The sequence below is a fragment of the Hirundo rustica genome, chromosome 2 (assembly GCF_015227805.2).
Source record: "Hirundo rustica isolate bHirRus1 chromosome 2, bHirRus1.pri.v3, whole genome shotgun sequence".
NCBI lineage: Eukaryota > Metazoa > Chordata > Aves > Passeriformes > Hirundinidae > Hirundo > Hirundo rustica.
This window is the reverse complement of record NC_053451.1, coordinates 80,710,393-80,722,507: the sequence shown is the minus strand read 5'-3', so window position 1 is coordinate 80,722,507 and position 12,115 is coordinate 80,710,393. Positions and strand designations below refer to the sequence as shown.

The window sequence follows — 12,115 nt, the reverse complement described above, 5'->3', positions numbered from 1 at the left end:
TAATGACTGTAACATTGTCATTCCTGTTTATTACAATATTTTAAAGTTTTGATAGTTTTACATCATTTTTATGCTGTAATTGGTACTATTAACAGCAGAGTAACTTTTAAATTTGTTTTAAAATTGAAACACTGTAATCTATAATCCAATAATAGGAATATAGTTTTATTCTGCCTGTACCCTGAAGTGAATGCTACTGCTGAGTTCAGTGACACTGTCAGAAAAAAATACTCTTCCCAGCTTTCCAGATAGTTAGCACTGAATGGGAAAAAGACCCACACTACCAATTAGGTTTCACATTACCAGACTTAACACGTCCCCAAACCTACGCAAGCTACACAATTCACACTAAAATTCTAAAAATATTTGAAGTTTGTTTTACTTCATCACATTTGGCAGCCTGTTGCATTTTGTCTTCCACAAATAGTCTAGATGGCAAAATTCCCATGGGTGTTTAGAGAAACAGAAAAGACAACCAAATAATTCAGAGCTTTGTGGAACTCGATGTTGAATCGATAACTGAAAAATGCCTTTAACATATAGAACTGAGGTGCTGTATTGCCCTCAGCCTGCCCATCCACAGAAGTCTGGAGAAATTTTAACTCCATGTGGCTACCCCTCCAGACAACAGTCATTTTCAGTGTTAAACAAGAACTACTTGGAGATTAAGTGTGGAATCAAAAGTATTTATAGAAAGTATATAGTAAATATATGTCAACAAAAGCTACATTTCAGAGTATCAGTGTTGATTCCTCCATGAGTTATAAACAAGAAATTAAGCCATGCCTGCATGATTCATAAATATGCGGTAACACTGTCCGTACAGTTTTCACCCATGCTATGAGACAAATTAGAGTAAGCCAATTCCTCAGATTTCATTTAACAAATAAACTGTTTATGTCCAGCATCAGTCCCATTCCAAAGCCTAGGACAGAGCTCCGACAGCAGCACCAATCTGAGCTGCGTTCACCCCTGGTGACAAATACAATAAATATGACAGCAGGAACATGCCTGCTGAAAGGACCACATCTTAAAAAAAGCCATGGCAGTCACTCCAACAGCAGCCTATCTTCATTTCCAATAAACAGCTACTCAGCTACCTCAGGACCACTCACTTGCACTACCTGTAAAGTCAGGCAGGTCTGCAAGTTTACAGGCAAGGAATGCAAAGTTTACAATATCAGCTTAATAGACCTAATATCTTAATACTAGTTCCCAAGTCTAAATAAAAAAGTATCTTTTAACTATCAAATTTCAGCAGAAAGAAGCTGGTGAGCATTTGAGCATGGGACCAAGTGTTTCCTATCCTTAGTGTAACTCCTAGAGACATGCAGCAGCCCATGCATGGAATAGCTGCTGGTTCATTTTTTAAACTTTGCCACTCTTCAGGACAGCATTACCTAAAGTGAAAAGCTTTCCACCCCAAAATGAAAATGCCTATAAATTGAGTTAAAATCCACATTTCCTCTGCCTCCCCCATTTCTTTTGCTAGCCTTCATCCGTTCATTAATTAGCCAGGGGTTATTTTCTAGCTTTATGACTTTCAAAGTATCTTTTAAATTTTTCTGTCCTCTAATGGGATTGAATTTCCTTTGGCAGAATCTTTGCGAAAAAGAGGAAGGGAGGGCAGAGGTCTGCAAAGGAATAAATGCTTATAAACCTCTCCAATTCTTGCAATGTGTAAGGAATACACATCTACTTCTTCTTCAACATCTATGACATCCATCCGTTTAAAAATAATCAGCTGGAAGATCTTCTGATAAAAGTGGGATTTTAATGATTTTGTTTTTCAGTGGATACAATAGTTCCTGTTGTTATGACCTGCAGTGAAGATGATGAGAAAGTTGTTTTTTCCTTAGGACTGACACTTGCCCATACTGTCTGTGATTCAGGGCAGGGAGGGTACCCAGAGCCTTCCTATCCAACGCTCAGCACGGCAAGGAAGAGCTGACCTTTTCCTGCTAGTGGGAGCTTCATGAACTTTTCCCTGCGCTTGGGCTGCTGCCAAGTTGCCACACTCATTATTTATGCGCTAATATGCCCACAGTAAGTTGCTTGCTTGGTTCAGCTCCGCTGACATAAGGCGAACACAGGGAGCGCGTCATCGGCAAAAACATAACAGGAGTCTGGAGGAGCCGAGAAAGGTTTGTATGCCTGGGACTTCAAAGTCTAAGAGAGTTTCGATTTTGTACTGCACATTTGGAAGACTTAAGTGTAACATGGTAAGTTCTTCAAGCACTGCCTGGTAATGTTACTCTAAATAACCCGCAATCCGACTGGCTGGAGGGGAAAGTTATTCTTTTCAGGTGCACGCCTGTATAAAAAACCTCTGGTGTGTGCATCCACCCACAGGAAGCTTCCCATGCCCTCTGTCACATCAGGTACACCCACACAGCTGCCCAGCTAACCTCGTCTGATTTGCCTTTGTGTTCCCTGCTAACTAACAACAGAAATACCTTTGTCTGAATTCTTGTATTTCAGGTCAGCTCTGTGAGCCATCAGAATTCAGCTCTGTTTCGTGTGGAGTGACGGTTACTGCTGGCTTGTGGTATTTGGGTGCATTTACCCTGTAGATTCAAAAATGACATAGATTTACTGTAGTGATGTTCCTGACATTTCTTTTATTTCCTAGCATTTATATTGCTGCTAGGGGTTGTGGTTTTTTTTTTTTTTTTTTAACTTAGTGCATAGTAACATGAGTAAATGGCATGAGCTCTAAGAAACAGATATTAATGTATGGTACAAGTATGGTTAAGCCCAATCTTGCAATGAACAGACTGCAATTGCATTTTCCATGTGAGCAAATGAAATTGGCTTTTGCCCAAATATTTCAACTTACAGAGGCTACACTGAGCAACTCTGTGCTGAGATGAAACACAATTCAGCAGAGTTGTGTTTACAGCTGAAGACCCAGTGACACAGCACTGCTCACTAACCTACTTTTTCTTGGCCACGTAACTGGATATTAAAAAACTCTTTCTGAGCAATTGATTTCAGCAGTTTAAGAGGCACAAGGTTTATTCTTACAGGGGATAAATTGTTACCATAAGGTTTATAATCATCTTACAATTTGCCCCTAAGTGTTACCTTGTTAATTTTATGTAATATTGTCAAATATATATAGTTTTGTGAATTATTCTTTCTTCTTTTTTATGTGATTTTCTAAGTTTTGTTCACAACAGCTTAAGACTATTAATGAAGTTAATACTGGTTTAAAAATTCTGAAAGAATTTAGATAATTATTTCCCAACAAGACTAATTTGGAAAAAAAACCTGGCCGCTAATATTCAGAAAGAGATAACGCTTTCTAAGGGAACAGATTTTACTTGCAACATTATCAAACCAAAATTCTTTTAGATATATATAGTTTTTAGTAAAATATGGATCAGAAAAATGTCAAAATTGTGAGAAATGTTATTTTTTATAATTCTAGGAGCACAGCAGCAACTTGAACATTTTACACACAGAGAATGCAATAATGCAAACACCACCTATTTAAAAACAGCTTCTCAATATTCACTTGTGCCTGTAGCCTTCAGGAACAGTTTGTCATTTGAAATTATAAAGCTATGCATCATTAAGGCCAAGATGCTAATACACTTGAATTCTTGAATTTATAAGACTAAAGCTGTCCTGTAGTTTGAAGCTAAAAAAGCTTAACTCTTAACTCCTATGAAATATGTCATTGAATAATTATGGCAGTAGAAGGAACATGCATGTATTTACGTATATACACACTTATAAACCGCTTTCTGTTTAGCAAAAGCTACAACTCTACAAGATATTATTATAACATCCAGAAGCTCCAGCCAAATACCAGAGCCCAGTGCGTCAGGTGACATACAAACACAGAGTGCATAGTGTTTATTCCCCCAAATCACCACCTAGGAGCTCAGGCAACTTATGGACTTAAGGACCTCACCAGCAGCATGGTAACCACTGGTGTGGATTTTAGGCCTCCTAATATTTTAATGGATTTAAGAAAACCAGCAAGGTTTCTTTATAAATATTTAAGCAGACTCTCGTTTTAGGGGAACTCAAAGGACAAAGTCAGGGAAAGCATAATGATTTTTAATTTAAAAATGCAACGTAACATGTCTAATCGAGTTAGAGCTCAGTCTAAATGAATAGTAATAGGGGGTGTGTATATATATATATATATATATATATATATATATATATATATATATACATTTTATTTGCTGCAGGTACTTAATAGCTGATCAGCAAGCTTGTATTTATTAAGAATGTTTCCAAGCTATTTTCTGGAATTCACTGCCACCCACAGCCAACTGAAATTTTGGCCTGTTGTAGTAAGAACTTGTTTAAGCAAGGAAAAAAATAAAGGGGGATCACTTTCCACCCAAACTGACGAATTAACACTTTACTCATTAAACAAGCCTTCTGGTTTTAAACATAGTAGAGTACTGGACAAGGTAAAGTTTTCTCCCACCAGGATTGGCTTTTATACTTAAATAATACCAGAGCCTTACAAAACCTCCCACCAAAACAAATACTCACCCCAAAACCCCCAAATATGAGAATGTAGTGGTCTACAGGTTTCAACATAAAATATTCAGAAGACTGTATTTTCAACCAAATGTCTTCTGGCTGTAGCCATCACCAGTTCTGACAGATTCTTCTCTTTTCATTATGTACCTTCCCCATTGCACAAGTCTGAAAGTATTTTTCACAGAGATTTCCTAAAACTTGAGTAGATTTTTATTCTAGCTTAAGGCATGAAAAGAAGACATTGCTCAAATCCAGAAGCCTCCTTTTGATTAAATGAAGAAAAACCATTGCTGTTGGAAGGAGGCACATGGTGACACATGGAATGTGAACATGGATGCACTCACTCATGTCAGGGAATAAAGGCAGTGACTGCACCATTAACTTCAGACTCTTACCTACCATTGTTGTATCACAAATCACACACCATGGGGGAAACCCAGATCTTGTTACTAGCCAGGTGGAGGCCCTCTGAAGAAAAAAAAAAAAAAAAAAAAAAGAAAAAAAAGAAGAAGGAAAAAAAAAAGGGGGGGGGGAGGGGGGGGGGAAGGGAAGAAGCAAAAAAAAGTGCAGAAATCAAAGCACTCTTTTCTGTACCAGTACAAAATCACTGCCAAGACAAAGCAAATCCAGAGTAGAGGAATTAGAACAGAAATCCTGTCTTTGTGAATAAACAGAGCAGCAATGAGGAATATATCAGGTATCAGTAGAATTGCAATGGTGTCAAAATCATATGCAAATTATATCACTCACATAAGTCGTCAGTCACACTGCTCCTTAAAAAACTACCTACAGGCATTGCTAAACATCTTGGCCACTGCCGAAGATTTACCCCTTCCAGTGAGGATATGTAGAACAGCCTCCTGCAGTATGATACAACCCAAACTACACAACACTTCATCTGCAGTGCCTGTGGCTGGAGAGAGCAAATAGGCAGTCTCAAAAATGAGCAGAATGGATAAAACACGGATAAAAACACAGCTCACTCCAGCCATCATGTTATGTGGGAAAGGTGAACTTGTACAGCTTCTGGCCAGAGCAAGTTATGAAACTTTTGCTCTTTACATATAGATGTGTCTGTGTATATATCTATATCTACGTCTAATATATCTATATCTATCTTTCCACATACTCACAGATATATGCATATACATAGGTGCTTCACTGAAGAGAACTCTAGTCAAGCAAAGAATTTCACTGACCTATGTCTTTCCAAGCAAAACTATATCAAGTCCTGTTCCTGCTTTATTGATGTCAGCTGGTATCAATCAGTTCCTTCTTAGACTAGGTGCTGCCCTGTACACTGGGGATGCACAGAGAGAGCTATCCCCAAAGCCTTATGGATTCAGTCTTCTCACTGCAATGATTTCCTGACTGCCATCTGCATATTCTCCAGTTCACTGCATTTCACTGTAACTGAGCTAGCTGCTCTGCAGGAAAAGACAGGGAAGAGACAGCAACTCTATGCAAGGAGACAAAATCAAGAGGACTGACTGCAGCAAATTAAACAGTTTTATCTCTGGAATCATACGTCCCAAGTTTTTTGAAAATTGTAAATTACAGATAAAAAGTCACAGATATTAAAAGACAGATACCGTTCTCAGCTATTGTTTTAACTTATAAGAGTAGCTCAATTTTTAGGCTAACTAGTGGTATCAATTCAGTGACATAATGCTAAGCCTTATGCTAAGCATAAATTATAAAATAAACACAACAATAAAAATGATAAATGAGAGAGAATAAAAACTCTGACAGCATTACTATATTCCCAGAAACAGCTCGTACCACCCAGTGGAGTGAGGATGTCAAATCTCATCCTGTTTCTCCAATCCGTCACTGAGAAAAACCCCAAAAGGCCACCTTAACTACTCACTGTCCTTGTCCAGTCATATTTCATATGAAGAGAGTGCCTGCAAGATTTATCACATTATTTTTCCCCTTCTGTTTCAGCTCTTCTGCCATGATCTCTGCACAGCAGCCACCATTTCCCAACAAAATCCAAAGAAAAATGGACTGCCAGTCTGAGGAAGAAACCTGTGAAGAGCAGTGTGACTCTGAAAACGGCACTTGCAGCTCCGAGCATGCAGAATCTGACACAGGTTTAATCAAATTTAAATACTGGAAATGCTATGGCATACTAGCATATCATACTTTGATTTTTGTCAGTCTTCAGATAGTAGATGTCATCGTTTAACTTTTCCTTTGATATCCAATTTTCCCTGTTATTTTCCCTTGTGTTTGCATATATTATCAGATCAAATCTACAAAAAATACCCCTCTATCTCCATAATTAAGAAATATATTTAAAAAGGTCTTTGGATTTTACTTAGACATCTAAGAATTACTCTCAATTACAATCTCTTACAAAAGAGAAACAGTTATAATATGCATTGCTTGGGCTGGCACTGTTGAAGCCATGGTATTACAGATTTCAACAGGCTAATCTGCTCCAACAGCTACTAAGGATTCCAGGCAGGGATCAGTTAAAATCCCTGCCAGCCAGAGCAAAGTTTTCCCTTGCAGTTAATTCCACGCATATCCTTGCAACAAAAGTTCAGTCATTCAGAACAGTATCCTTGTTTTCAGTGAGATCAGATGGAGCAGCCTCAGCACAGATCTGAAAAACCTCACCCATGAGCCTCCTTGCTATTATGAGATACTCTAGGACAACTGTAGCACTGACTTCTTGTTTGTCAAAAAACAACCTCTAAGAGAGTTAGGTTTTCTTCAGTGTAGAAAGTAAAAGTCCTTATGCAAAAAAGCAGCTTGCTGTTCCAGAGGTACTGGTCTCACAAACGAAATCAACAGCACAAACACTAAAATACAAGCTAACTTGGGCCTGAAAGTCTTCTAGCTGTCATTAGCAGAGTTTTATATTTGAATTGGTAGCCTTTCCTAAAAGGCTGATTTCTATCTCAAAATTGCTCATGTGAATACCTAGAATGGCAGGAAATGACCATTGTTCCTTTCACTCCTTGGCCACCCAGACTGGTTTTGGACAGCAACTGGTCCTCACTGAAGGGGTGCTCAGGCATTGGAACACGCTGCTCAGGGCAGTGGCAGAATCACCGCCACAGAAGCGTTCAAAAGATGTAGATGGAGCACTTGGGGATGTGTAGATGTAGCATTTGGGGACAAGTTTTAGTGATGAACATAGTGCTAAATTAGTTAATGGTTGGATCTGATGATCTTCCAGATCTTTCCCAACCTTAACGATTCTATGATTCAAGACCAATGTCCTGAGAGCTTTTCTAGTCCATGTGCCCACATATTGTTTTTGTAAAATACATTTTGCCCTTTAACAAGTTGCACATAAACCCATGAAATTTCAACTCTTCTCTCACAGGCTCACCAGTAACTCTTAAAATACTGCAGAACTGGGTTCCTAGAGTTTCACACTATTTTGATAAGGAGCACTATACGTACGTTGGCCACCAGATTGTCATTCAGGAGTCCATAGAACACTTTGGAGCTGTGGTATGGCCAGGGGTAAGTACACAAAACCACACACAGAAAGCTCATGTGACAAGAGCAAACCAGGACAGCAGCACACAAATGTTAAGGAAGCCTTTCTTAGGTGACACTTCTGACATTGGAAGATTCCCTATACAGAATGTTCTTCAGCAGAAAGCTCTACCTTCGGGAAATTTTCCAGTTCATGCCTAAAGGACAATGGCATCAAAGCATTTGTACACTGGATGTAGGGACTGAAAAAAAAAATCAGTAAGGGAACTCAGAAAGAAATATTCAGCTTCCTCCCATGCTTCCAATCAGTCACTGCGGGGAAGTAAATAATCAGCAGTACAAAAAGGAGGCTGAAAAAGAAAACTATGAGAGATTAAAAAAAAATATATAAAGGATGTTATAATGATTAAATATGTTTCTTTTAAAGAAAAGGCAGGAACATTTTCATTACAGTATGGAAAATCATACTTGTACGCAGTTCTTCAGTCTCTGCTTCTCCTACTCTTAAAAACAGAATTTTACACAGACTAAGAAAACTGCCTTTGAGGGAAGAGAGGGTCAACTGATAAAGACAAAATTAGGATTTCAATATTTTTTAGATCCACATTTATTTAAAAAGCTCACAAGAAAATGGCAGACAATTTCAAAACAATAGAGAGCATACGTGTGGGTGAAACAGTATCGTATTTTGAAATGTCAGATGATCAATTTGCACATTAATCAAGTGTCAGAATGCAGATGGTAAAACTCTCCAAGAAAATTGAGAGGCTGCACAAATTGGACCGGTGATTCATTAGTTGTCAGCTTTCCCAGAGCAGGAAGACAGTGTTGCATTATGAAAAGCACAAGAGTTAAAACAGTAACACAATTCTAAAGAGAAGCAAAAGGGGGAAGACAGTTTCTTTGGCATCAGTTTATGTTGTTAATAAACAGCCCACTTATATTCTACTAACTGACAAAATCTTTACAAAGGCCTGATAATATTTTCATACAGTGCTGTTTTGTTTTTTCCAAAGGTCATACTATTATCAATAAACAAGTGTTGAGTTTGTAAATAACCAATTTTTAATATTGTCTCTGCTAAAAAAATTGAAATTAAAAAAAAGGTTTTTCAAAAATCTCTGCTGAAGCCTAAATTCACTTTACGATAGTGGTAGTATTGCATAACATTTATGATAATAAACCAGAACATTACTTCCTACATATTGTTCTGACTGTATGGCTCACATCTTAACACTGCTTATCCTTGTGAGTCCCTTCCAACCCAGCTTATTCTGTGATTCTGCCTTGAGCTGTCAGCGGACTCATGCAGAAGTGTGTAGTAAATCCATATCACATAAACTTAAAACTAAAAATAAACTGCTTTAGTTGTTTTTTATATTTAAAAAAAGACACATGACAATTCTTCCCATCTTACATTTTTGTTACACCTTCAGTGTTTCTCATTATACTAAAAAAACCAACACCCTTGTATAAAAACATCTAATGAATTTTTGTGCAACTTAGCTGTTACCCTCTTATGGATATGTGTTAACCATTTTAGGCACTGGCTTTATCTCAATATCTGGAATCAAATCAAGAACAATTCAACCTCAAAGACAAAAAGGTTTTGGAAATTGGTGCTGGAACAGGCTTGCTTTCCATTGTGGCCTGCATCTTAGGTTGGTAAATTTGTATTTCCTTTTGGATTTCTAGTGAATGATGATGTAGCTCTGCCATTGTCACTTTAAGGCAATGAAACAACAGTTGAAGTAAACGTTGTCCCTGTTTGTTTGTTTTTAATGAAAGTTATTGTAAAATACTGTTTTGTTAACTAAACTACCCTAGTTACTGGGGAGGGACAGGCTGGACCAATTATGTAGATAAAGCTTCATACATGTTCAACTACATACCTATGAGTTTTGCCCTGTCTCAAGTGAAAGGATGAGAGGAAATAGCCCTAAATTGTGCCAGGGAAGATTAGGAAATTTTTTTATTTTATGGAAAGGGTGGTTAGGCACCCTTGGAATAAGTTGACCAGGGAGGTGGTGGAGTCGCTGTCTCTGGAAGCATCCAAGAAGCATCTGGATGTGGGACTTGGGGATATGGTTTAGTGGTGATTATGGTAGTGCTGGGTTCATGGCTGGACAGATGATCTTGAAGGTCTCTTCCAACCTTACTGATTCTGTGAAATGAAACAAACTCATGTTTTCTTTAGGAGCTCATGTTACAGCTACTGATTTGCCTGAAGTTCTTGAAAATCTCTCATATAATATTTCAAGAAACACACAGAAGTTGAATATGCACAAACCTGAAGTGAGAAAACTGGTATGGGGAGAAGGCCTCAATGAAGACTTTCCTGTATCAACTTACCATTATGATTTCATACTGGCAACTGATGTCGTGTACCATCACGGAGCTCTGGACCCCCTGCTAGCAACAATGGTGTACTTTTGTAAGCCAGGAACAGTATTACTATGGGCAAATAAATTCAGATTTAGTACAGACTATGAATTTTTGGAAAAAGTTTGCAATATATTTAACACAACCATTCTAGCAGAATTTCCAGAATCAAATGTCAAGCTGCTTAAAGCCACAGTAAGAAATAATTAAAGAGAAAACTATGATTGATCTTGATTTAGTGGCAGCACCTCACAGATTGGAATGCTTTCCAAGATTATGTTGCACCTTCTGTGCATTTATGGTTGTTAAGTTGCAGTTGCATCTGAGTTTTGCGTTGCAAATATTAAAGAAACCAGCAAGGCAAAAGGTATAGCAATTTGTCTCTGGTTGATACATATGACCTGTTCAAATTGACCAACTCCCCTCCACTGAAGGAACAATGTTAGTAAGAAGGCTTTAAAAAAAAGCACTGATCTTCTGGGCTGCACTGAACCTCTGCTGTTTGTAAGCTGCTTTCTTGTTCAGCATGTTTTATTTAGGTACTCATCCAGAAACCAATACAATTTTTAGCTTCAGTATTTTTATTCATTATAAAAATCTTTTAAAGTATCAGAGTGAACATGGTGGTTTCCTGATCTTCAACTTTGCACATTTATTCTGCTGTGGTTTATATTTTTAACATTAATAAACATCTATATATAGCTTTACAATATCTGATCAAGATGTAACTGTGGCACTTTTTTATACATGTATCAGCCTGTCCTGATACTCAGCTTCACTAGGATTTCTGAGTTTGCCTGAAATCGCTCCAAAATGAAGAGGTTTGAAAATTTACAAGAGTACCTATGCATCAGCAATTTTGAGAAACACTGTAACAGTTTGAGAGGTTGAATTTTTCTTAAAAACATTAAACTCTTGCAAATGATACAGGTGTCCATTATTTTCATCTAATAAGTAAGATTTTAGCTACTCTTGAAGTAGCTTTAAGGCCTTCATACAATTGAAATTAAGATCAAACATGTTAAAATTCAGTGTACCATAAAAAATACAGAACTTTTACAGGTTTGCAGTTAAAAGTAACAATTCAGAACTTAACAAGCATGCAGTAATTCTTTCCAAACAAATTCCAAATCCTTGATGTTGGCAGTTCTGGCACATCCATTGCCAGCAATGGGATGCACAATAAGGAAACTCCCCAATGACAGGAGTTAGGTTAACAGGTATTAAGCCATACCCAGGTGCCTTTACTGATAAATACACACAATTTAATAATCAGCATTCAGTAATGAAAACATGCGTTCGAATAAAAAGTCAAACTTCTCTTTTCCTATCCTGTCCCATATAAAATCATTTTAATTTTACAATTGTTGATTTCTCTAGAATACACAATAATCAGGTGGATACATGACAGGAAGCCAATTTGCAGTGAAAGTTGCACAATGAGTCCATCCAAGCAACTTCATTAGCTAAGAAAAAGAGCACACATTAAAAAAAAAAATGAGTCTTACTCTTTTTAACATCTAAATCTAAACAAACACTGCACTGATATCAACATTTTACTAAAGTGTCTATTATCAGAAAGAAAACAGATTGGAGATCTGGTAAGCTTTGAATTCCTCAGTCCTAAAAGGGAGACCCCTCCTCCCCATTCCATATGATCCACATTCTTTCAATGTAATGCACAAGAATTTAATATTAGGAGTTCCCATTAATTCTCCATTAAATTCTATGAGCAGTAATTATTATTAATAATAGTAAA

At 37.4% G+C, this 12,115-nt stretch overlaps 2 protein-coding genes across 5 annotated transcripts in view; one reads left to right on the top strand and one right to left on the bottom strand.

Annotated features, from left to right (window-relative positions):
* Positions 1 to 2,134: 2,134 nt before the first annotated feature.
* METTL21C (methyltransferase 21C, AARS1 lysine) lies at positions 2,135 to 10,566 on the top strand. 3 transcript variants are annotated; one of them, XM_058419254.1, is made up of 6 exons: positions 2,343 to 2,381; positions 2,482 to 2,548; positions 6,460 to 6,608; positions 7,856 to 7,998; positions 9,518 to 9,635; positions 10,172 to 10,566. In XM_058419254.1, the coding sequence occupies exons 1-6, from the start codon at positions 2,363 to 2,365 to the stop codon at positions 10,564 to 10,566; spliced, it is 891 nt and encodes a 296-aa protein (XP_058275237.1). In that variant the 5' UTR covers positions 2,343 to 2,362. The 3 variants fall into 3 exon arrangements, with proteins under 3 accessions (XP_058275238.1, XP_039910829.1, XP_058275237.1); XM_058419255.1 differs by lacking the exons at positions 2,343 to 2,381; positions 2,482 to 2,548 and adding an exon at positions 2,135 to 2,144; XM_040054895.2 differs by lacking the exons at positions 2,343 to 2,381; positions 2,482 to 2,548 and adding an exon at positions 2,141 to 2,222.
* The window catches only part of TPP2 (tripeptidyl peptidase 2), a 53,080-nt gene continuing 49,518 nt past the window's right edge, over positions 8,554 to 12,115 (bottom strand). For both annotated transcript variants that reach the window (XM_040054893.2, XM_040054894.2), the window contains one exon: positions 8,554 to 11,822. In XM_040054893.2, the coding sequence (XP_039910827.1) occupies positions 11,733 to 11,822 (90 nt within the window). In that variant the 3' untranslated portion in view covers positions 8,554 to 11,732. The remainder of the gene's footprint in view (positions 11,823 to 12,115) is intronic.

Coding starts and splice junctions, on each gene's coding strand:
- METTL21C (XM_058419254.1), top strand. Junction 6,609..7,855: donor GCATGCAGAATCTGACACAG/GTTTAATCAAAT, acceptor CTTCTCTCACAG/GCTCACCAGTAACTCTTAAA. Junction 9,636..10,171: donor CATTGTGGCCTGCATCTTAG/GTTGGTAAATTT, acceptor TGTTTTCTTTAG/GAGCTCATGTTACAGCTACT.